The sequence below is a fragment of the Euprymna scolopes genome, chromosome 36 (assembly GCF_053919585.1).
Source record: "Euprymna scolopes isolate OS-2025 chromosome 36, ASM5391958v1, whole genome shotgun sequence".
NCBI lineage: Eukaryota > Metazoa > Mollusca > Cephalopoda > Sepiida > Sepiolidae > Euprymna > Euprymna scolopes.
In genome coordinates, this window is record NC_136517.1 from 15,159,901 (window position 1) to 15,183,755 (window position 23,855).

General features: G+C 34.8%; 1 protein-coding gene across 1 annotated transcript in view; it reads right to left on the reverse strand.

The window, feature by feature from the left end:
* LOC145260357 (transforming growth factor-beta receptor-associated protein 1-like) overlaps positions 1-23,855 on the reverse strand; it is a 90,221-nt gene that overhangs the window by 46,028 nt on the left and 20,338 nt on the right. Inside the window, exons 6-8 of the mRNA XM_080118289.1 lie at positions 22,989-23,093; positions 18,674-18,808; positions 16,076-16,236 (exon numbers count right to left, since the gene is read on the reverse strand). Coding sequence (XP_079974415.1) covers positions 16,076-16,236; positions 18,674-18,808; positions 22,989-23,093 — 401 coding nt within the window. The remainder of the gene's footprint in view (positions 1-16,075; positions 16,237-18,673; positions 18,809-22,988; positions 23,094-23,855) is intronic.

The following is a 23,855-nucleotide window of genomic DNA, read 5'->3' on the forward strand; positions in this document are numbered from 1 at the left end:
TATTATTCTAGCCCTTTTATTAAAACCGTACCACCCGCTTGCTAAAATAATAAATTTGATATATTTCCTGGGCTGATTATTTCATTACAAACACACCAGTCAATTAACTTACATTTCATCATTTTTCATAATTATTGATTTTTTTTTTTTTTAACAGCATATCAACCCTTTGTGGGTTATTTAATGCTGCAGCCAGTTATTTTGGGAATAGTATTCGATGTTGTATCCAGTTATTTTATATGAGATTTTTATTCTTTAAGCTCCTTGTATTTTCAATCGTTTATTCATAGCTTTCGATTTGGTTGTTTTATAGTGGATTTTGTCATTTTTGTCCTCTGCCTTGCAGAATATGATTGCGTTTTGCAATGGGAGGGGGAAAAGGGTTACAGTATTATTAAGTCTTGTATTATGAATATAGTTATATTGTTGATAGTGTTTTATATTCAAATTGTCCTCATTCTTAAGGAAGGTTTCTTGGAGATAAATAACCAAAGGATTAAATTTGGTTTGCAACAATAAAATTTCATTGTAATTTGCCTTCAATCCACGGCAATTCCATTGGATTTTCTTGCAATTGATGAGGATTTTTTTTTTGATTTGAGGAGTAACTTCAGTTTCCATGTCTTCTAATTCCGTAAATCTATTTGTAGTAGTAGTGACTTTTGTTTGTGGTAATTTCTTTATATTATTTTTGTTATATTCCTAAATACTTAGGAAATAAAGACAAACGTGAGTTACACCGAGTGGTATGTGTAATGGGGTTTATTTATAATACAGAAACGTAAGGCTGCTCGCCTAAGGTAAATAGAAGTACATAGTAACAAGTATGGGGAAGAAAGTCTGATAATCAACACGTAAGACTATCCGTCTTACTGCGACTGCTTGTCTGCCGCTGTCTGCCGCTGTCTGCCAAACAGTCCAATATATATATACAGTTTGTAACCGGTGTATAGCCAGTTATGTTCCTTCACAACACCTCCCCCTGAAGCTGAAATCTACCTGATTTTAGCTTAAATACCTCTTCCTTTTAGGGTCAGGGCTTAATCTCCTGGTAACTTTTCTCTTTCTTGCGCTTTTCCTTCTGGTCAGCGTTACCCGGGGTAAAGGTTTCTGTCCAGCCCGTATGGTCGGTTCAGGCGAAATATTCATTGTTTGCGGTACACACGCTGGTTTTGGTATATCAAAAATATCGCACAATGTTTCCATTGGTGTCTCTTCCACATTTGGAGACAGTCTGGGACGTATTTGATTTCTGTGTCTTTTGCAGACAAAACTTAATCTTTGGATGGTATAGACCATGCTCCCAATCCTTTTTTTGATAATACCTTCAACCCACTGATTTCGTCCATTTTGAAAATTTTTGAAATATACATTTTCACCTGGGGAGAAGCACTTGGTATTAAGATTTTCTTTTTTGAAAACTTTCTTTTTCTCTGGTAGCAGCCTATCGAAGACAGATCTTATCTTTCTTGCAAACATTAGCTCAGCCGGGGAAGAATTGACATTATTATTAGGATTTGGTGTCACCCTGTAAATTGCTAAAAATGTTTGAATACATTGTTCGTCTGTGTCCGTAGTAAGATTTTTCTTAAGTGCCCTTTTAAACGTATCTACAAATTTTTCGGCCAACCCATTCGATCGTGGATGGTACACAGGTGTTGTCATATGTAGAATATTTAGTGAGTCACAGAATTCTTTGAATTCATGAGCAGTAAATGCTGTTCCATTATCGCTCACTAAGGTTTTTGGCACTCCAAAACGGCTAAAAATTTCATTAAGCGCACTCACAGTGTTTTTTGCTGTTGGATGTCTAAACTTAAATATTTCTGGCCATTTTGAAAAAGAATCTACAATAATCAAGTAAAAATAACCATTTATAGGTCCCGCATAATCAATATGCAGACGTGACCAGGGTAGGTCCGTCTTTGGCCATGGCGTCGTTTTTACTGGAGGATCTCGAGCTGCTAATTGACATCCTCTGCATGTCTTGACACATTTTTCAACTTCCTTGTCCATACCAGGCCAGTACACATATCCTCTCATAAGGGATTTCATTCTCGAAATGCCCGGATGACCTGTATGAAATTCCTTCAGAATTTTCCTCTGTAACGTTAGTGGAATTACGATCCTCTCACCATACATGAGCACATCTTCACAGATGGAAAAAGGCGTTGTTTGATCTACCTTTTTATTTTTTTTTATCCATCCCAATTGATTTTTCATTTTCTTAATGAAAATGTCATTTACTGCCTCTTTTTTTATTTTTTCGAAAGTTACCGGAAGTTCACGTATCATATTACACATTGAACTTGTACATTCACTTTCGTCTTTAAGCGCAGCAATTACCGTTTCTTCGAAACTTTCGCTTCTTTTAGGGATCAACCGTGATAATGCATCTGCGTGTCCTAACTTTTTTGAGGATACATGTTCCATCTTAAACTGATAGTTTAAGAGGGTTACAGCCCATCGCTGTAATCGATTCGCAGTATGTGTGGGAATGCCTTTCTTTGATCCAAATATGGTAAGTAGGGGTTTATGGTCGGTTTGCAAAATAAAAGATCGTCCATGGAGAAATCGATTGTACTTTGTAATTCCAAATATTATCGACAGCGCCTCTTTTTCAATTTGGCTGTAATTTTTCTCCGCTGCAACCAACGTTCTTGAAGCATGGGCGATAGCTTTTGTCCTACCATCCTCATACTTGTGAAGTAATACAGCGCCAACACCGTAATCACTGGCGTCCGTTGCTAGTATTAGTTCCTTTTCTGGATTGAAATGTGCCAATGCTAAGTCTGACAGTAGACATCTTTTGATATTTTGGAAAGCAGATTCACATTCCTTATTCCAGTTCCATTTAACACCCTTTTTCAGTAACTCGTTAAGAGGAGCTCTTAAATTATGTATGTTAGGGATGTAAATTGCATAGTATTGAACTAATCCCAAAAACGATTTTAATTTTGTCACTGAATCTGGAGCAGGCATCTTTTCAATTGCTTCAGTCCTTTGTGGATCCGGTCTTCGACCCTCTTTGTCGATTATTTGACCTAGATATTTAATTTTTTTCATAAAAAAATCGCATTTTTCTGGGCTCAATTTAAAACCAAATTCCTGTATTCTTTTGAATACTTCTTTTACATGCTTCTTATGATCTTGCAAATTTTCACTTTTAATTAGGATATCGTCAAGGTAGGCCATTGAAAATTCCAACCCTGCCAGCATCGTGTCCATAATTTGCTGGAAAATAGCAGGAGCAACCTTTAATCCAAAAGGAAGCCTCTTTAGCTTAAAAATGCCCTTATGAGTATTTATGCCTAAGTATTTGGAGCATTCATCGCTGATCTTAATTTGCAAGTAAGCATCTGAGAGGTCTATCTTAGAAAAAATTTTTCCTCCGTTAAGCTTAGAGAACAGATCTTCTGCGGACGGAAGGGGATAATTATGGTCCAATAGACAGTCATTTAAACCCGTTGAAAAATCTCCACAGACCCTTATTCTGTTATTTTTTTTCTTTACATACACGGTTGGACTTGCCCAATCTGTGTGGTTAACTTTTTCAATGACTTCCAGTTGTTGAAGTCTATCCAACTCTTTTTCGATTGCGTCCATCGCTGAAAAAGGCACATTCCTTTTAGGTTTGAATACTGGAGTGGCATTTTTCTTTAATTCAAATTTTGCCTCTGTCTTAATACAGAGTCCTAGTCCTTCGGCAAAAACATTGGGAAATTCAGTTTTCAAATCCTTCAGGAAGTCTTCCCTTTGGTTTGCTTTTTCTGCAGTTAAAACGTTACAAAACGAATTTATGGGTTTCTCCCATAAATTAAACAGGACAATCCAATCTACCCCAAACAGGCATGTATTCTTTCCTGGTACGACGTACACTTTGGATTTATGAGTCTGGTTAGCGAATGTCACTTTGCATTTTAATTCTCCCTTGAACTCTAATCTTTTGCCGCACACACTTCTCGCCGTCTTTCTGGTTTTCGTTAATTCAGGTCGACCTATCCTTTTCCATATATCTTCATTTATAATACTAATATCTGCACCGCTATCCAGAAGCAATGTAACCAGATGTCCATTTATCCGAACATCAACATATTTCCGTCTTTCGCAGCTTTTTTCTTTATTCATGCGAAGCGTATTTACATTATCGGTCCCTTGTCTTTTCTTCTGGGCACAGTATGTTCCCTTGTGACCTCTGAGACCACATTCATAACATATTTTGTTCCTAAACCAGCAGGTCTTATTGTTGTGTCTTAAACTACCACAACATTTACACTTTAGCTTTGGGTCTTTGTATCCTTTAAGGATCCTGTGTTCTTGGAACCTGGACTTTCTTGTGGTCCCTTGCCTTTTTACTTGCTGCACCTTAAAAATATTGTTCTCTTCAATGCGAGTGTTGTCTTTCTTTATGTTAATCAGACGTTGACACTCTTCAGTGACTTTTTGCAATGTTATGTTAGGATCCGCCTCCATAATTGTTAGGATCCGTGAACGTATATCTTTGTCCCTTGGTGCTGTGAGACCTTGTACAAAGATTAAACATTTAAATTGGTCTGCGGAAATTTCATTCAATTTAAATGATTCGCATAAACAGTTCACAGTGCAAGCATATTCTAGATAGTCTTCAGCTTCTGCCTTCTGAATGTTCAAACATTTGTATCTAGAGTGAAATAGGCTATCCCTTTTATCAAATATTTTCGACAAGGTACTAATTGTTTCCTCGAACGAAACCTCCTCCGGTTTTTTTGGTAGAATTAGATTTGCATACTTGGTGTTTTCATCAGTACCCAGTTTTTGTAGTAGCAGGGTAACTTTTTCCTCATTGGTCCAGTCTAAACATCTTTTCGTAAAAATTGTTTCGTATCTTCTGTAGTATGCAGGGAAAGTAACACCAGTATCCGGGGAGTAACGAAATTCCGTTAGTGAATTTGAAATACCCTCGGCAGAAAAATTAGTCTTCTTCCCGGTCGACGTTAGAATTAGCTTTTCTAAATTCTTTTGCTGTGTCGACATTTGTCGTTGTAGTATGTTTGTTTGTTCTTGTTGTGCCTCTAAAGTTTTTTGTGTTCTTTCTTGTTGTTGTTGCAGCTGTTGCTGTAGCTGTTGTTGTTGAATTTGTTGTTGTTGTTGTTGTTGCGCTAAAAATTGTTGAGTCATTTTTGTCTGTTCCTGGATGCTAAGGGCTAGAGCCTTAGTTAACTCTGCTAATTGTTCCATGTTAGCTTCTAGTACAAAAATGTCTTTTCGAATTCTACACAATAATTCCAAAGAAAAATCGTAAATTTACGTATATCGTAAATTAGTAGCAATATGCAGACACAACACGTTTCAACAAAGTTCATCCATAGTAATTCAACAGGCTTTGTAAAATAATTCTTTTTTTTTTTTTTTTTTTTTTTCAACAACGTAAGTTCATACACAAAATATTTCTTACTTCCCACGACAAATAGTTCCAATTATTTATATAAAGGCAATAACAAACAATTAATTTTCCAAAAAAAAAAAATATATGGCTGCCGTTCCCACGTGGCATAAAATGGTACAATAGTCGTTGTATTTATATTTTTTCTTTCGAAACTCGTAATCCTTTAGTGTAGTTTCGAATTCAACTTGCGACCATTTTTTTTTTTTTTTTTTTTTTTACTTGTCAAAATAAATATAAATTCCACTTTACCTTGAACATGTTTCTATAATTTCTTGTGAGTTCTTTACGAAGAAAAATCCGTACTTTTCGCTACTTTAGGTAGGAAAAATTTTTAAATTCATTGACGCACGTGGTCAAAAATCCTTGTGTAGTTTGTTTTTTTCGTAAAACAAAAAATCCTTGCATTGTACACAGTCCTTGGTACGGTAATTTATCTCTGTTAAGAGAAAGAACATCCTTTCGTCGCCATTGTTATATTCCTAAATACTTAGGAAATAAAGACAAACGTGAGTTACACCGAGTGGTATGTGTAATGGGGTTTATTTATAATACAGAAACGTAAGGCTGCTCGCCTAAGGTAAATAGAAGTACATAGTAACAAGTATGGGGAAGAAAGTCTGATAATCAACACGTAAGACTATCCGTCTTACTGCGACTGCTTGTCTGCCGCTGTCTGCCGCTGTCTGCCAAACAGTCCAATATATATATACAGTTTGTAACCGGTGTATAGCCAGTTATGTTCCTTCACAACAATTTTGTTTTTTGGTAGATGTATTTTTTGTTTGTTTTTCAAGTGTGTTTTTTCGCCACGGGGAAAACGTATTGGTGACCTGTGTGGTTTTTCTTTTAACTGATTTTGTTTTTCCTTAGTTTCGTCTTTTTTAGCATCTGAACGACGTACTGGTGATTTTTGTGGTCTTTCTTTTGATCGACTTTGTTTTCTTGGATGTTCTGATTTTGGTGGAGAATTTGTTTTATTGGTAACATTAGTTGATGATTTAATGGGCTGATTAATTTTTGATGATACGTTTGGTTTGATTTCATTTCATTTATAAATTTGGGCCAATCATTTGGTCCCAATTGTAACAATTTGTTTATTTGTATTTCGTATTTTGAGTCTTGGTTAGTGATGTTGGATGATATACAACTTGAGGTGACTTGAGAGTACGTCTTTTCCTTCATGTATCCATCTACTATTTTCCTGGCTTCGAGGAAGGAGATGTTTTTGATATGTTTTATTGACACCACTTCTTTTTCTTTCTTCCAGATTCTGCATGCTCTAGCATAAGCAGGATGGTTTTCTCCACAATTTACCCATTTGCAATCATTGAAAGTGTGGTCTGGATCTCTCTGGGCATATCTTCGGGCCAAGATCAAAGTGTAGTATCTGTTCCGGCAGATGCTGCACTTAAGATAATTTGTACCAGTCAATGGAGGGGAAACCCTCTATACTGGGACAATTATTATTTTTGGTAACCAGAGTGCCCCCTTTTTTGGGGAGCTGGTTTTTACCTCACATTAAAAACGGCCTTGTGCCTAATTTGCTCAGTGGGGGAGCAAATAAATACCATCGCTCTGGGCATATCTGCCGCACACTGCTCATCCCCTACATGCATCCTCATGGTGCCCAAACTTCTGGCATTTAAAGGACCGAAGTGGGTTTGGTATAAAGGGTGCAACTTTTTCAATGTTGAACCCAATTTTGATTTCTTTTGGGATAGTGGGTCTATCGAACTGTATAATGTAAGTGTTTGTATGTATAGTCTGATTCTCTTTTTTTATTGTAATTCTTTTAACGTTTATTACTCCTTGGTTTTTAAGTTCTTTTGTTATCTCTTCAGTAGTGCACATTGATAGGCCTTTCGATTTTACTACACCTTTGGATGTATTCAGATTCTTGTGTGGATAAGTTTTGATATTTATGTTGTGGAAAGTTTTCATTCCGAGGAGAAAAGTGGCATGTTTTCTCTTTCCACTTTCACCAGTAGGGTTTTATTTTTTAAAGTTTTTTTCATTTTTGGGGGTAATATATGCCGATATAATTTTATGTATAATAAATGGTGATAAGTCCATTATTTTGGTTTCTTCGGTGGATTCTAATACAATAAATTTTGAGGATGTTTGATGTAGTTCACTATCTGAACTATCCGAGTCAACGTGTTGGCGCTTGGAGTTTTTATACTTGGCCATATATACAGGCCGACTCCAAAAAAACAGAGGACATTCAATTGCTTTTCTGAGCATTTTACAGTCGACGGAGAAAAAAAGGCCAAAGACCCTAGTGTTTTCATGTGAAGTTTTGAATATAATAAACTAGTTATGACCAAAGTTTCATTTCATTCGGACAAAACACTAAGAAACGGAGCCTAATTAGAGTTGGGGCCCGTTTTTTGGGTCACCCTGTATATATATATATATATATATATATATATTTTAAATTCATTGTTTATGCTCCCCACCCACCTCGGAGTTCAATATTGGGGCATGTTAAGGGGGAAACCCATTCGCCTTGTCATGCCAGGGCTATATAAACAGTATACATGTTCCAAATGGGAGCCATAAGCACCCATAATTCTTTAGTTACACAATCCAAGTCATTTGTGGTAACTTCCGGCCATGTCAGGACTTTAATCATTTGGCACATTTGACCCTAGCCACCGTCTTCTAACACATGGCAAAGAGGAGAAAAAATGTACATAGTTTATAGTGGTATAGGGTAGAACTGTATTTGTTATGGTTTAGAGGAAATTGATAGAAAAGTAGGAGATGTAACTAGCCGATTGATCGGATCGGGTCCCTCCGACCGCCCGTCTAGCCTTGTACGAGGCACAAGTGGAGTGTTGCAACTGATATCTTTAATTTCCTTAGATATCAGTTGCTCAGTCACCAGGGTCCTTTTCCAAGTCATTACGGGTCGCCACCCACAGCCAACAGGTGGCCCCTTTGAGAGGCTTTTACTCTCTGCAGGGGGACAGCCAGTGTATTCTAATGCCACACTGACGGGGTTGGAAAGTAGAAAAAGAAAAGGGGCTGTTGTTTTTGTTTTTGCAGAACATAATTAAGTTTTACAAAAGAGAATAAAAAACAAAAACAGAAGTTTAATGGAGGTGCATTTCTTCTCAGGAAGACAATAGACAGCCTGATCTGGTAGCACCAGCATAATTATGGAATATGTTACTATGTTCGACAATAATTTATCATTTTAACCCAAATTATCGCCCCTCCCCTTACTAAAATAATAAATTTGATATATTGTATGGGCTGATTATTTCATAAAAAAAACACAACTCTCAATTAATTCGCATTCCATCATTTTTCATAATTCTTGGATATGGTACTAATTTCGACAATCATTTTTCATCATTTAAACTCACCATATTGCACACCTTACTAAAATAATAATTTTGATATATTGCCTGGGCTGATTTTTTCATTACAAATACACCAATCAATTAACTCACATTTCATCATTTTTCATTATTCTTGGATATGTTACTAATTTCAACAATATTTTTTAAATATTTTTTTACCAACATTATCACCCAACCTTACTTAAATAATAACTTTGATATATTAGCTGGGCTGCTTATTTCATTACAAACACACCGATAACCGCCATATCATCATTTTTTATAATTCTTGGGCGTGTTACTAATTTCGACAATCATTTTTCATAATTTGTACTACATTATCGCTCCCTCCTTAATAAAATAATAACTTTGATATATTGTCTGGGCTTATTATTTCATTACAAACACACTAATGCATGAAATCACATTTCATCATTTCTCATAATTCTTGGATATGTTACTTATTTCGACAATCATTTTTCATAATTTTAACCCACATTTTCGAACCTCCCCCTTTACTAAATAATAACTTTGATTTATTGTCTAGGTTGATTATTTCATTACAAATACACCAATCAACTCACATTTCATCATTTTTCATAATTCTTGGATATGTTATTAATTTAGACAATCATTTTTCATAATTTAAACCATACTTATCACCCTCTGTTACTAACATAATAACTTTGATATACTGCCGTGACTGATTATTTTATTATAAACACACCAATCAACAAACTTACTTTTCATTATTTTTCATAATTCTTAGATATGTTACTCATTTCGACCATAATTTTTTGTAATTAAAGCCATCCCTATCGCCCTCTCTTACTAAAATAATAATTTTGATATATTTTCTGGGATGATTATTTTATTACAAACACACCAATCAATTAATTAACATTTCATCATTTTTCATAATTCTTGGATATGTTACTAATTTCAACAATAATTTTAAATAATTAAAGCCCTCCTTATCGTTTTCCCCCTTACTTAAATAATAACTTTGATATATTGTCTTGGCTGATTATTTTATTATAAACACACCAATCAGTTAACTCACACTTCATCATTTTTCATTATTTTTGGATATCTTACTAATGTCGACAATAACTTTATAATTTAAACCATCCTCATCGCCTTCTCTTACTAAAACATAAATTTGATATATTGTCTGGGCTGATTATATTATCAAAAAACACAACTATCAATTAACTCACATGTCATCATTTTTCATAATTCTTGGATATGTTACTAATTTTGACAATCACTTTTTATATTTTTAATCCACATTATTAACATCCCACTACAAAAATAATAACTTTGATACATTATCTGGGATGATTATTTCATTTCAAATACACCAATCAATTAACTCACATTTCGTCATTTTTCATAATTCTCGGATATGTTAGTAATTTCGACAATCATTTTTCATCATTTCAACCCACATCATCGCCCCCTTTACTAAAATAATAACTTTGATATATCCTCTGGTCTGATTATTTCATTGCAAACACACTAATGCATTAAATCACATATCATTTTTCATAATTCTTGAATATGTTACTAATTTCGACAATCATTTTTCGTAATTTAAAACATCCTTATCGCCCTCACTTACTAATATCATAACTTTGATATATTGTCTGGGCTGATTACTTTATTATAAACACACCCATCAACTCTTATTTCATCGTTTTTCGTAATTCTTGGAAATGTTACTTCGACAATAATTTTTCATAATTTAAACACATTTTATTGCCCTGTCTTACTAAAATAATAACTTATACATATACTTCCTGGGCTGATTATTTCATTACAAACACACCAATCAATTAACTTACATTTCATCATTTTTCATAATTCTAGGATATGCTACTAATTTAGACAATCATTTTTCATAATTAAAAACCCACATTATGCTCCCCCCCTCCTACTAATATAAGAAATTGGATATATTGTTTGGGGTTATTATTTTATTACAAACAAACCAATCAAGTAACTCACATTTTATCATTTTTCATAATTCTTAGGTATGTTACTAATTTCGACAATTTTCATAACTTTAACCCACTATGTCGCTCCCATTTACTTAAATAATAACTTTGATATATTGCCTGGGCTGATTATTTCATTACAAACACACCAATCAATTCCAGGTATTCTCATAGTATATATGTTCAACCTATCTTATCCAATCCCGGGTGACGCCACATATTCTGCTAGTATATATTTTTCACCTATCTCATTTGATCCCAGGTGATGCTGGGTATTGTGCTATTATATGTCTTCCACCTATCTCATTCAATAGTGGGCGACACTTTCTGCTAATATACGAAGGGTGTGCAATATGTAATGCCCCTGACCCACTTCCCATAGCAGTAGAGCAACGAAACTTGACACAGTTATTAGTCTTTCTCTACATAGGAACCACCCAGAGTTATGAATTTCTCCTATCGTTTGATGCAGCTCTGGAGACTGCTTTTGTAGAACACTCCAGGTTGGTCCTCCAATCACGACATGACTTCAAAAATCAAGGCTGCATCATCTGGGAAACGCTTTTCTTTCAAAAACAACTTCATGGCTGGGAAGAAGTGAAAGTCAGAGGGTGCAAGGTCAGGAGAGTAGGGAGGTTTGGGGTGGGGAGGATTTCATAACCACACGCCCGTGCTTCTGATCTGGCGACATGCGAGTTGTGGACCGGAGTGTTGTCCTGCAGGAGGAGGGTACCTTTGCTGATCTTGCCCCGCCTCTTGATTTTGATAGCTTCCCTTAATTTCCTCAAAAGCGAAGCATAATAGGCTCCTGTAATTGTGGTACCCTTTGCCAGGAAATCTTTCATCACTACTCCGTCCTGGTCCCAAAAATCTGTGAGCATGACCTTGCCAGCGGAGGGCTGCACCCTTGCCTTCTTTGGAAGTGGTGAGTCCAAGTGGTTCCACTGCATTGACTGGGCTTTGGTCTCTGGATCATAGTGATGGACCTAGGTTTCATCCCGTGTAATCAGTCTTTTGAAAAAAGTTTGACTCATTTTCTTGGCACATCTCCAAATTTATCCTCGAGCACTCGATGTGTTCTCGCTTCTAGAATGGTGTGAGCAGCCTGGGAATCCATCTGGCAGACACCTTATGCATATGCAAATGGTCATGAATGATAGTTTCCACAGACCATGTACTAATCTTGACATCTTAGGCTATTTGGCGAATAGTAATGCGCTGATCTTCCAAAATGGCAGCCTCAACTTTACGGACAGATGCCTCATCAATGGCAGAAGGGGGAGGGCGACCAGGTCTGGGAACTGTTTCCACAGACTTCCGGCCATGTTTGAATTCACGATGCCAGCGTTTTACAAGGTCATATGATGGGGCAGTATCACCATGTTTCTTTCATTTCATCAAAAGTCTCCTGTGGTGTGCGTCCTTTCAAATACAAAAACCGAATCACTGCTCGACATTCAACAGGCTCGATTTCACACCTGACTCAGTTCAAACACCTGTAAAACAGAAACCACAATTAGTTCAGAGCTATAATTTTCCATATAACTCGTAGAGATATAAATCATAGCACATGCAAAATTTCAGCTAGATCAGACAACTGGAAGTGGGCCAGAGGCATTACTTATTGCACACCCCTCGTATATATTTGCACTTATCTCAGTCAATCCCGGAATTGACTTCATGTCCACCACCGCACTGTTAAAAATATACATGAAATAAAGTAATGTTAAAATTGTAATCTGTTTCAGCCATTTCCGGGACTTACTTTATATCCGCAAACCCGCTGCTAAAAATGTACATGAAATAATGTAATGTCTAAATAGTAAACTGTTTCAGCCCTTTCCATGACTGACTTCATATCCCCTAACCCACTGTAAAAAATATACATTAAATAAAGTCATGTCTAAAATGTAAATGGTTGTAACCATTTACCCCAGCCCACTGTTAAAAATATACATTAAATAAAGTAATGTTTAATGCGTAAACGGCTTCAGCCATTTCCGGGATTGATTTCATATCACCACCCCACTGTTTAATATATACATGAGATAAAGTAAAGTTTAAATTGTAAACGGTTTAAGTCATTTCCAAGACTGACTTCATATCCCCCACCCCACTGTTTAAAATATACTTGAAATAAAGTAATGTTTAAATGATAAACTGTTTCAGCAGCTTTTCAAAATTAATACATAAAAACATTTACACGGTTAGAGATTAGGCAACCATTGTTTCAACATGAATTTCTGAGTGTAGTATCAGTCTCAGCATTCCAGTGACTTAAATCCCCTCTTTTTTGGTCTTGGTTAATGGAGGAGAAATCTTTTATTTTTGTTATTGACCACAGTTTCCCTTTTAGGGAGCTGGTTTCCCCCCAAATTTTTAACCGACCTCATGTCCAACTTTGCCCTTGTGGGGAGGCAAGTAAACAAAAAAAAATAATCAGAAGGGACATTTTTCAGGTCATCTTATAATTAATCAGAAGAGACATTTATAGTGCATTTTATAATTAATCAGAAGGGACATTTCCAGGGTATCTTGTAATTAAATCAGAAATTACTTTTCCCAGATACTTTTGTAATATTAAAACTTTGTTACATTAAATATAGTACCTATTTACAGTGCCTCCCCATGGGATAGATTTAGACACCAGGGTCGTTTTTTAAGGTGGAGAAAAGGAACAAAAATTTTCTTAGTCGTAAAGGATTTCTTCTCCTCTGAGAAAGAAGAAACTGAAATGTAGCATCTGAAGAACAGATACTACACTTTGATCTTGGCCAAAAGACCAAATCATTTTTATTAGCTTTGCCTCAACAGCGACACCAATTTTTTTTTGTTTTAATGGAATTTCATAACAATTAAACGACCCAGATGTAAGCGTGACACACAAAAGAACACAGACGCTATCGTATTAATATATAGATTTGTTTAGTAAGAGTTGTGTTATTTGTTTTGTTTCTCATTCCAGATGAAGACTGAAAGGAAGTCTACAATTTAATCATTAGCAAGACGTGTACACATGTGGTTACCCTTAAACACTGTACATGTTGAAGAGAAGGACGAAAACGGAGCCATATAAAATCTTAAATCAGGGTTTTTACATCAATCAAATATACAAATATATATATGTGTGTCAAAGAAGATCAGAAAAAACATCAGTAGTACTGTTCGTTTCAAATCCAACATAAAGGGAACCAGTCTCTGGTCACTTACATCAGACTCTCTTCAGCCACTATCTCTTCAGAAACCCTGCATAGAAGCAGAAGCTGAAGAGAATTTGACATAAGCAACCAGAGATTGGTTCTCTTTATGTTGGATTTGAAACCAATGGTATCAATGTTTTTGTGATCTTTTGTAACTATTGTTGTAAAAAAATTTTGCTTGTATCGGATTGTTGCATAAGCTCCCGCTGTTTCATAAAACATTTTTGTTCTAAAACATGTTTTGATATTTGGCAAAGTTATATATCATTAGAAAGCATGTATTCTGTTCTACAAGATAATGGTCATCGTTGTTTTTGCTCATATAATTGTTCTTGTTTTTCAGAACCGTCAAATGGATTGTCAGGTAGATAAAAAAAAAAAATCACATTTTCGACACCTTCTTTTCGCCTTTGAGTTAAAAAAGTGAGTGAAGTGACCAAGGATATTTGTGCTGTATATGGAGAAAACACTATAGCAGAGAGAAATGGTCAAGATTGGTTTACCAGATTCAAACACAGTAATTTTGATCTCAATGGCGTTGCACGTTCCAGAAGACCAATTAAGATAGACGAAGACTAACTCAAGGTTCTTTTGAAAGAAGATGGCCATCAGACATGTAGAGAATCGTATGAAAATATGAAGTGTGATTTTGCAACAGTTTCGCGCCACCTTCAGTTAATGGGATTCACACAAAAACTTCGAGCTTGGTTCCCACACAAACTTACTTTTGCTGTTAAAATTCTTTGATTTTCTTAAAAAAAACGCCAGAAACTTATGCAACAATCTAATAGAAATGTATTAGCTTACTAAGCTCAAATGCATTTTTATATAAAGTTGGATGCTTCTGCAGAATCCCCTCTACATTAAAAAAAAAATAGCAAAGAATCTATATGATGTACATACTCATGACAAAATGAAAATATCATATTCCAAAAATTATGTAAATTAACTAAATAGTTTTATTTTTAAATAAGAAAATCAAATTTTATGAGTATCTTAGGAGTCTTTGTCAGCCATTTTGAAAAACTCAAGAAACAAAGGAACAATAATTCATACTTACTAGTTATAGTTAGTACATATATTTTTAAAAAATCACAGAAATTGATCAAGTAGTTTTATTTTTATAAAGGAAACAATTTTTAAGTGATTAATGGGAATTTGTAGGCATTACAAAATAAAACTAGTAAGGGAGAAAAATATAAGCAGAAACTAAAGAGAGTCTGACAGGTGATCAGAAGCAAGTCCGCTTCATGTTGGATTTGAAACTAACAGTACTAATGTTTTTTGGATCTTCTGTAACACATCTAAATAGATAAATAAACACACACTATATATATGTGTGTGTGTGCGCTCCCTATTTTAGGTTGAGCATATTGGGGATTGAAATAAACTGCCGCTAGCATACAAAGTAATGCTCTTTATGTAAACAAATAGAGCGTAAGAGTTTGGACAATGTTTAAATATTGTAATTTTGCATACTCATCTTAGCAGCAGCTGAATAGTGTAATGGTGAGAAGCGCTTACTGTCGCCTAGGCAGTTGAGTTTCAATCCTGGCTTGAGGTAGTTGCTAGTCAAGCTGCACTGATGAGCTGTGAGGGTGCTGGCAATGGTCCTGTTGTCATAACTTGGGTCGGTAGAAAGCATGAGTTGTACAGCAGTGCATCTCCGATCTCGCTCATTGAATTTTGTGTCACTTTCAGACATGATGGATAAATGTCATCTTTTCTAGGACGACAATTTTATCGTCCACCGTTTATTTAAAGGAAAGTAGAAAATGAATGTTGATTTACTTTCGACAGCCTCGCAACTTTTGCTTCCTTTTTTTTTGTCCTTTAGTTCTCCAATTTCATGAGTGACATTTCTGACAAAGAGGGAAGAATTGCTGTTTTTTTGGGTCAGAATCTATTCATCTAAAACTTATTGTTGGCTAGTTTTTGACCCTTTTTTTTTTTAGCTCTTTGTATCAAGTAGCTTCATGCTTTGCCTGGAGCAATTAAAAAAAAAAAAAAAAAAAAACTTTAATTTTTAAATTCTTTTTATTTGTGATTAAAATTGGTCACTAGGCATTCTCATAGAAATATAGGCATTAACATATTTACCTGTGTACGGTGATAAATTCCGAATTAAGGGCACATATGTAAGGATGGATGTAGCCGACACTGACCAGATTATCAGACCACTGTAACGGGGGCCGTTGCGAGATACCATCCGATGTGACGAACATTCCAAGGGCATTGGGACCACCGAGAAGAAAATCACCCTGGAGAAATAAACGAAAAATTAATAACACGTGCATCAATTAATATAAAAGTCCACATTTTCTTTTAAACATAATCTGCTTATTGGCATCAAATTTTAAAACAATATTAAAAATAGAAAATGCTGGACTCCAATCTCCATTTTTTCTCCTTGTAAAACATTCACAGCAAGAACTCATCTTCTATCACCGTTCCTTTTTCTTAGCATTTGCCTAACATCAAAAAAAATTTTCATGAGTTTCTTTCCAAAAACTTTCCATTTGTGACACGCATTACAGCAGAACTACTTCCTGTAAAGCTACAAGGTTCTCTTCAAATTTGATATCAAGAAGCACTTATTGTAAATCGTATTCATAAGTCATCAAAGTTTATTCATTCCATTCATTATTTTAAAATTTAAAAATAAAACCATCACAAAAAATAAGAAAACTTCATCACAAAATAAAAAAAATCTTCACAAAAAATAAAAAAAATAAAAAAATCACAAAAAAATAAAAATTCTGAAAAGTTGTTAAGTAAAAATGATTCTTATCCAGAATTCCCCCTATATTAAAATAAAGAAAAATCTGTATGATGTATGTACCCATTACTAAACAAAAATATCATATTCCAAAAATCATATAAACTGTTTAAGTAGTTTTATTTTTAATTACAAAAATTAAACTTGAATAACAAAATAACGACCATCTTGCATGCCAAATGGCATGCAAGATGGTGATTATTGAAAACAATCTCAAGAATCAAAGAGAGATCACTCAACAATAATTCAAACTTGTGAAATTTATGTTGTAATGCCTACATATTCCCATTAATTGTTTGAAAATCATTTTCTCTATAAAAATAAAACTATTTTATCAATTTATATGACTTTTGGCATATGATATTTTTGTTTCATCATGAGTCCATCATACAGATTTTTAAGTTATTTTTTTTAATATCGGGAGAATTCTGAAAATGTGTTGTAAAAATAACTACCAGGTATTCTGGTGTTACCCTGGAATGAATGAGGACCACTAATGATTATTGCTCCCAGTCCTGAACCCCATATTCCTATTTATATATATATATATATATATATATATATATATATATATTTACTAGCAGGACCCGTTAACTGGCGTTGCCTGGGTATTTTGGCCAAGTTATGGAGTTGATGTACTAAGGACAAAAAATCTGATATTGATATTGTCATGAATGGGAGTATTGGCATATTGTAACTATTAAAGCCTTGCAGAAGGTCATGTCGTCAGACAAACATATGAGCAATCCTCATCTAAAAAAGTAAACAACATAACATCTTCAACATTGTATAAAAAAAAAAGGGAGTTAATAGACCAGATCTTCAGAAAAACATGCTTTACCTTTCCAATTAGGATTTCTCACAATTGACATAGATATTTATTTACAAATAGGAAAATAATAATGATTAAAAATTACTAGCGTTGTGGGACGATTAATCGAAATTGGAACTTGGGAGGGGGGGGGGGAGATCGTAATTGGAAAATTTTGTGCCTATTTCCCAATGTCAAAAACGATTCTTTCAATTCTGTCTTTTTTATTTGATTTTGTTTAAAACAAAATCTAACACTGCTGGTAGTAATGTTAAAATTGTAAAATTACCAGTAAAACTAAAATGTATAGATCACCCCCCACCCCACCCCACGCCAGTGTATTTTTACATTTGCAAAAATATCTGCACAGTTAATATGTGTTTTTATGGCGATTGGCAAAAATAGCAACTTTATAGTTAAATGTTTAGAAATTTATGAAGAACCAGAATCGGAAATTGTATCGGAATCAGAACTTTAATACAGAATCAGTAATTGTATCAGAATCAGGAAAAATATTGGAATCGTCCCCTCACTACAAATTACATCAATCTTAGTCTGATATTACTTGCATTTAAGAGTCATATTTATTACAGACAGAAATAACATTTCTCAATTTACCCGGATTCAAAGTGATTCCCTTATTGGTGCCTGCCAACGTCTTCTGCCATTCTCACATCTTCATGCGAGAACTCACATGACAATTAAAATAAGGGAGACCATTCTGCCTGAAACAGAAAAAGAGTTAGCTCCCTTTGTTTTCTATTGTCCTAACAGATATACAAGACAGAAAATGTTTAGAAACCTCTGATGCAATAATTAATTTAGGAATAATTACAACCATTTTGGGCATTTTTGTATTATTTGGATTATTATTCTCATCTTGAGTTATTATTGTTGTTATTCTCACAATGTTTCGGCTGATGTAACCTCTGACCTTCTTCAGGTGTATCTTGTTGAGAAACAGGTTACATGGGTCGAAGATGAGAATAGTAGTTTGAATAATCCAAACTAGCAATCCTCATCTCAAAAAGTCCAAAATATAACATCTTCAACATTGTATTAAAAAAAGGGAGTTAATAGACCAGATCTTCAGAAAAACATGTTTTACCTTTCCAATTCGTTTAACTATAGCTTGAGTGTGACTGTTATCATATGGGAACAGATCTTGGATGTGTCCAGATTCATAGTTGATCATGCAGTACTGATTTGAAAGGGCAGCACAGATGTGAGCCCCATCCAGACCCTGGGCAAAAAAAGAAATTGCTATTTAAATTTAGATTTAAATCATGGAACACACAAAAAAAAAAAGAAAAAAAGAAATTGCTATTTAAATTTAGATTTAAATCATGGAACACGCACACAAAAAAAAAAAAATGAAACATCACTTGTATTTCAAGCATTTTTCTTTTTATATAACTAGAATGATTGGGAATTATAGCATTGTTAGAAAAACAAACCCGATGGATAAACTGCTGAATCCCATATGGTTTAAAAACAAAGGCATTAATTTGCATATGCGAGGAATGTTTGCGATAAGGACGAATTGTGGAAGACAAGGAGTCGAGTGTTTAGAGAGAACACATCGAAGTTATAAGTTGGTATGAATTGCGGCATCAGTGAAAAGGAATGTCATAAATTTTTAATTACATTACAAGCTATTTCGGCAAAAAAGTACAGTTGATGCGACTAGTTGGGACCATGTTGAGAGTCGTTTTTTTGTTTTTTTAGAATTAGCGTCATATTATGGAGAAACATTAATTATTCAATGCACAATGTATTTGGGAATTTGTTACATCATGAGGTTAACATAACCTTCAGGTTGTCTACAACACCACTGTATGTACTTTTTGTTTAAAATCAGATTGGTCAAACGGAACAACCTTTATGATTGTTACCACTGTCAACTACAGGAAGTGATGGTGTATGGACTTGAAATTGGGTCGGTAAGGGTTGCAGACATTCGTTGCATGGAGAGAAATGATATGAGAATGATACAGTGAATGTGTAATGTGAGTCTTAAAGACAGGCTTAGATGTGATGACATCAGAGGAAGATTAAATCTGGACAGTAAAGAGAGATGTGTGCAGAACAGGAGACTTTGATGGTATGGTCACATTGAAATATGAACGTGTGCCTGCATGTGTTTACTACTCAGGCCATAATTGTTCTTTTATTGTACAGATCCAAAGTTATTCAATTCTGAAATCCATTGCAGTGTCAATTTGATCTCAGTCAGTGCTGCAACAAAAAGAATTCTCTCTTCTAAATAAAATTGCAATCCCGTTTAAAACAATTGATAACATTTTATTCTTTTAGTGGTTACAATGATGCTCGTTTTCTTCTTTTGAATAACTGAGTTACAAATGAGAAATCTTTGCCTGACCAAATCAAAACAAAAGTCCAAAAAACAATTCATTAGCTAAACCCAAAGGTTCGTCTTGCTTGAAGAGGCACACAAATCCAACTGACTGTTAGACACCAGAAAAACAAATTGACTTTGTGATGCTCAGAGACTAATATCTGAATAATTCTGCCTGTCTATTTGCTGAAATATATGTACTTTTGACCAGATATTCTTGTTGCCTGATCTTTTTCTCAGTCACTCTTAGTTGATCACCAGAACTGACTATAACCATTGTCTTCTCAGACCATTTCCATTTGACCAATCAGAAACTGACTATTCGACACAATAACCAATCAGCAACAACTCAAAATGACTATTATGCTATTAATCTATGAACATGAAAAACCTAGGGGATAGGGATCCCGGCCATTGTTTTTGACATTTCAAGTTGGCTATAATAGCAGCAAGGAAACAGGTATTTTCTTAAGCAGACAAACAGAATTCTAGATCAGGCATATTTTCAATAACAAGACAGCAATCTCTTGAAACAACAACCACAGTGTCAATTTGATTTCAATCAGTGCTGTAAATAAAAAGAATTCTTGTTTAAAAAAAAAATTGCAACTTCTGTTTAAAGCAATTAAAAGTTTTCTTTATTTCAAAGTTGCAATAATTCTCGTTTTCTTGCCTCGAATAATAGATTTACAAATGAGACATCTTTGTCTGATCAAATGAAAACACTCCAACCCCTGTCCCATCACCGCAATGTTGCATCTCTGTGCCTGTTTTACAAATATTTTAATGGAATGTGCTCTGATGAACTCATTGCACTTGTGCCTCCCTTGACGTACATATTCCCGGCAAACCCGTTTAGCAATAAAATCTCACCCCTTCACTGTTGAGGTCCGTAAATACCAGAAGGCTTTCTATTCTAATAGTTTCTTCCCTCGAACAGCTAGACTTTGGAATTCCCTTCCTGCTACCCGATTCTCTGACAGTACTGATATGCAGAAGGTTAAATGTAACATAAACTAACATCTTGTTAATCTTTCCTTGGCAGGGTCCCAAATAGAAATCCCTTACGCCCAAGTGGCGATATGCCTTGTTAGGAGTAAACGTGAGCAAAAAAATAAAAGAAGAGAAATCAAACTCCAGGCGGACAAATCTAAAATAAAAGATATTTCCCATATGTTAGATGATTTCTCTTTTCTTAATTAAATATCTCTCACTTGTAATTTGCAAAGCAGATATTAAACCAAGATGATGACGATTTACCTATAAACTTTCATTCTAGCAAGAAATTAGTAAAAATGCTTTAAAATCACTTTTAAACACAACATTTAGTTCTGAAATTATTGACTCAACATGATTTAAAAATAATTCAAGATGTAATTATTTGGATTCTTCAGACTACTGATCTCTTTCCCACAGAAGAGACGTTGTGAGCCTGTCTCTGCTCCATCGTTATTTTCATGGCAAGTGCTTGACTGAACTCTAATCTATGGTTCCCCTTCCCAAACTTTCACAAAAAAACACTTGACTAGCTAAAACCACTATAAACAATTTCTCTCACTCTCTATCTGTGCCTAAATCTGAATGTAGATTCCATGAACAAAGTTTCTTTTCCAGAACTGCCTGCCTATGGAACACTAAATTCCACTGGCCTGGTTCATGGTAGCCTTCAAATCCAATGTAAACAAGTTCTTGTTGAGCTGTCCCCATAAATAATCAAATTCTACCCAATTTACACTACTAACGATTACTACATTATCACCTTAAGCCTTATCCTCGAGTGGCCTTCGAACCTTAATAAGTGGTGACTCCCACATAAAAAAAAATAGAGTGTTATTTTCACAACTTTTGGGTCGATGTAACCTCCGATCTTTTTCAGTTCTAGGTTATTGAACTTGGAAAACTGTAAAGAATTTTAAATGGAACTCTTTATTTAATTCACAGGGGTAGCATGTTCTTGTTCTGTCAACCATGACTGGGTAGAAGCCCTAAGTAATTTGCAATTGTATTTTGAGTGTCGCCTGCACCAAGGATTGAACCTTCAACCTCCAGAAGAGTGTGACATACAAATGAATTTTACCAAGTACTCTATCCTCTATGCCACAGGTCCTTGCAAACAATCCCCATCACAAAAATCCGAAACAGAGGATGAAATAAGTTCAGATTCTTTAATTTGAGAGAAAGACAAAATGGTTAGTCTAATGGAAGGTAATTAACCAATGAAAATGCTTGAATAAAAAAAAATTGTGCATAGAAAAAATGTGTCACATTAAATAAAATCTAATGTTTAACAAGTGACATTGGGAGGACTTCTGAGTGTGAGAGTATAAGCACCCCCTCTTCTAAATATAATCAAAAGTAAAATAATGATCAGGGTTAAATATTAAAATCGATTAGAAGTGATTTTTTTTAAGAATACAGACCAATATCTCCCATAAATAACTGGCAAAACTATGTACATTACAATGCTAGCTTACAAAGTCAAGGGTGACTTTGTGACTGGGTTTGAATCTCCTGACCAGCATTAATTATCACTCCTTACACTGATGATAAGCATGAAGCACTAGTGCCTATAAGGCATAGAAATAATTGTTAATATTTATTTAAAAAATATTATAGTTATAAAGCCCCTTTAAGAAATTAAAGTTGAGCCCTCTTCAGGGAATAAGAAAAAATGGTCAACCTAAGTGCAAATGTTCCAATCCTTGAATACTCTATGACTGTTTACTGTGTATGTCCGCCGACTTAGTGTTTGTAGGAATTTAATTTCCCTCAATTATTGTGTGAATAGTCATTGGCCTTGAAGTAAGATGCTAGTCTACAAAAATCAAGGGTGACTTTGTGATTGTGACTGGGTCCAAATCTCCCTAATTATTACTTCTTACACTGATGATTGCAGAAGCATGAAACACTAGTGTCTGTTGGTAGAAAAATAATTGTTAACATTTTTTTTTTTTTGAATATTGTAATTATACATACAAGTATATGTGTGTGTGTACAAAAGAAAAGGAGTGTTTAATAATTTGAAAACATCAAGCAGACAACAATGACTGTCATCTAAACTTACCAAAGTGATTGCTTGGTCAACGAGGCTGATGTCTTTCATATGAATCATTCGGTCTTCGGTTACTGTGTACATTTGGATTTGTTTTTTCTTGAGGGCAACACACACCTGAAACAACAATAATTATGTAATGATGGCTTGCAACAAAAAAGGTTTTATGGGTGCATTTTCTGAAAATTAAAGGAGGAAGGTGGGGTCTCTCTACCGTGCTAAAAAGTTACTTATGCCTGAAAGTATCCTGTACCTCTACATGACCACCATTCGTCCATGTATGGAGTATTGTTATCACATTTGGACTGGTGCATCTGCTACTAGTCTCTCACTCCTGCACAAAAGAGAGTCGCCAACCTGATAGGTCCTGAACTGTCATCTAAGCTTCAACCTCTGTTCCATCAACAAAATGTTGCATCCCTCTGCCTGTTTTATATGTATTTTAATGGTAGATGCTGTAACGAACTACAAGCCCTTATACCTCCGACAAAGCTGACAAGCAGCAAAATCCCACCCCTATACAGTAGAGATCCAGAGATGTCAGAAAGCCTTCTACTCTAATAGTTTCTTTCCCAGAACTACTAAACTTTGGAACTCCCTTCTACGTTACTGCTTCTCCAGCTGTACTGACATGCAGAAATTCAAGTGTAATGTAAACAGACATCTTGCTGCTCAACTCCCGACATAGCATCCCTGCAACTTATGTCCCAAATAGCAGCCTCCTACATCTAAGTGGCACTGTGCCTAGTTTGGGATGAAAATGTAATAAAAAAAAAAAAAAAAATGTTATTACATTTTAAATTAGAAACAAAAAAATCTATTTTCTTTATAAATCTGTTCAAATAAAATATAAAAACTTTTAAATAAATTATTTTTTAT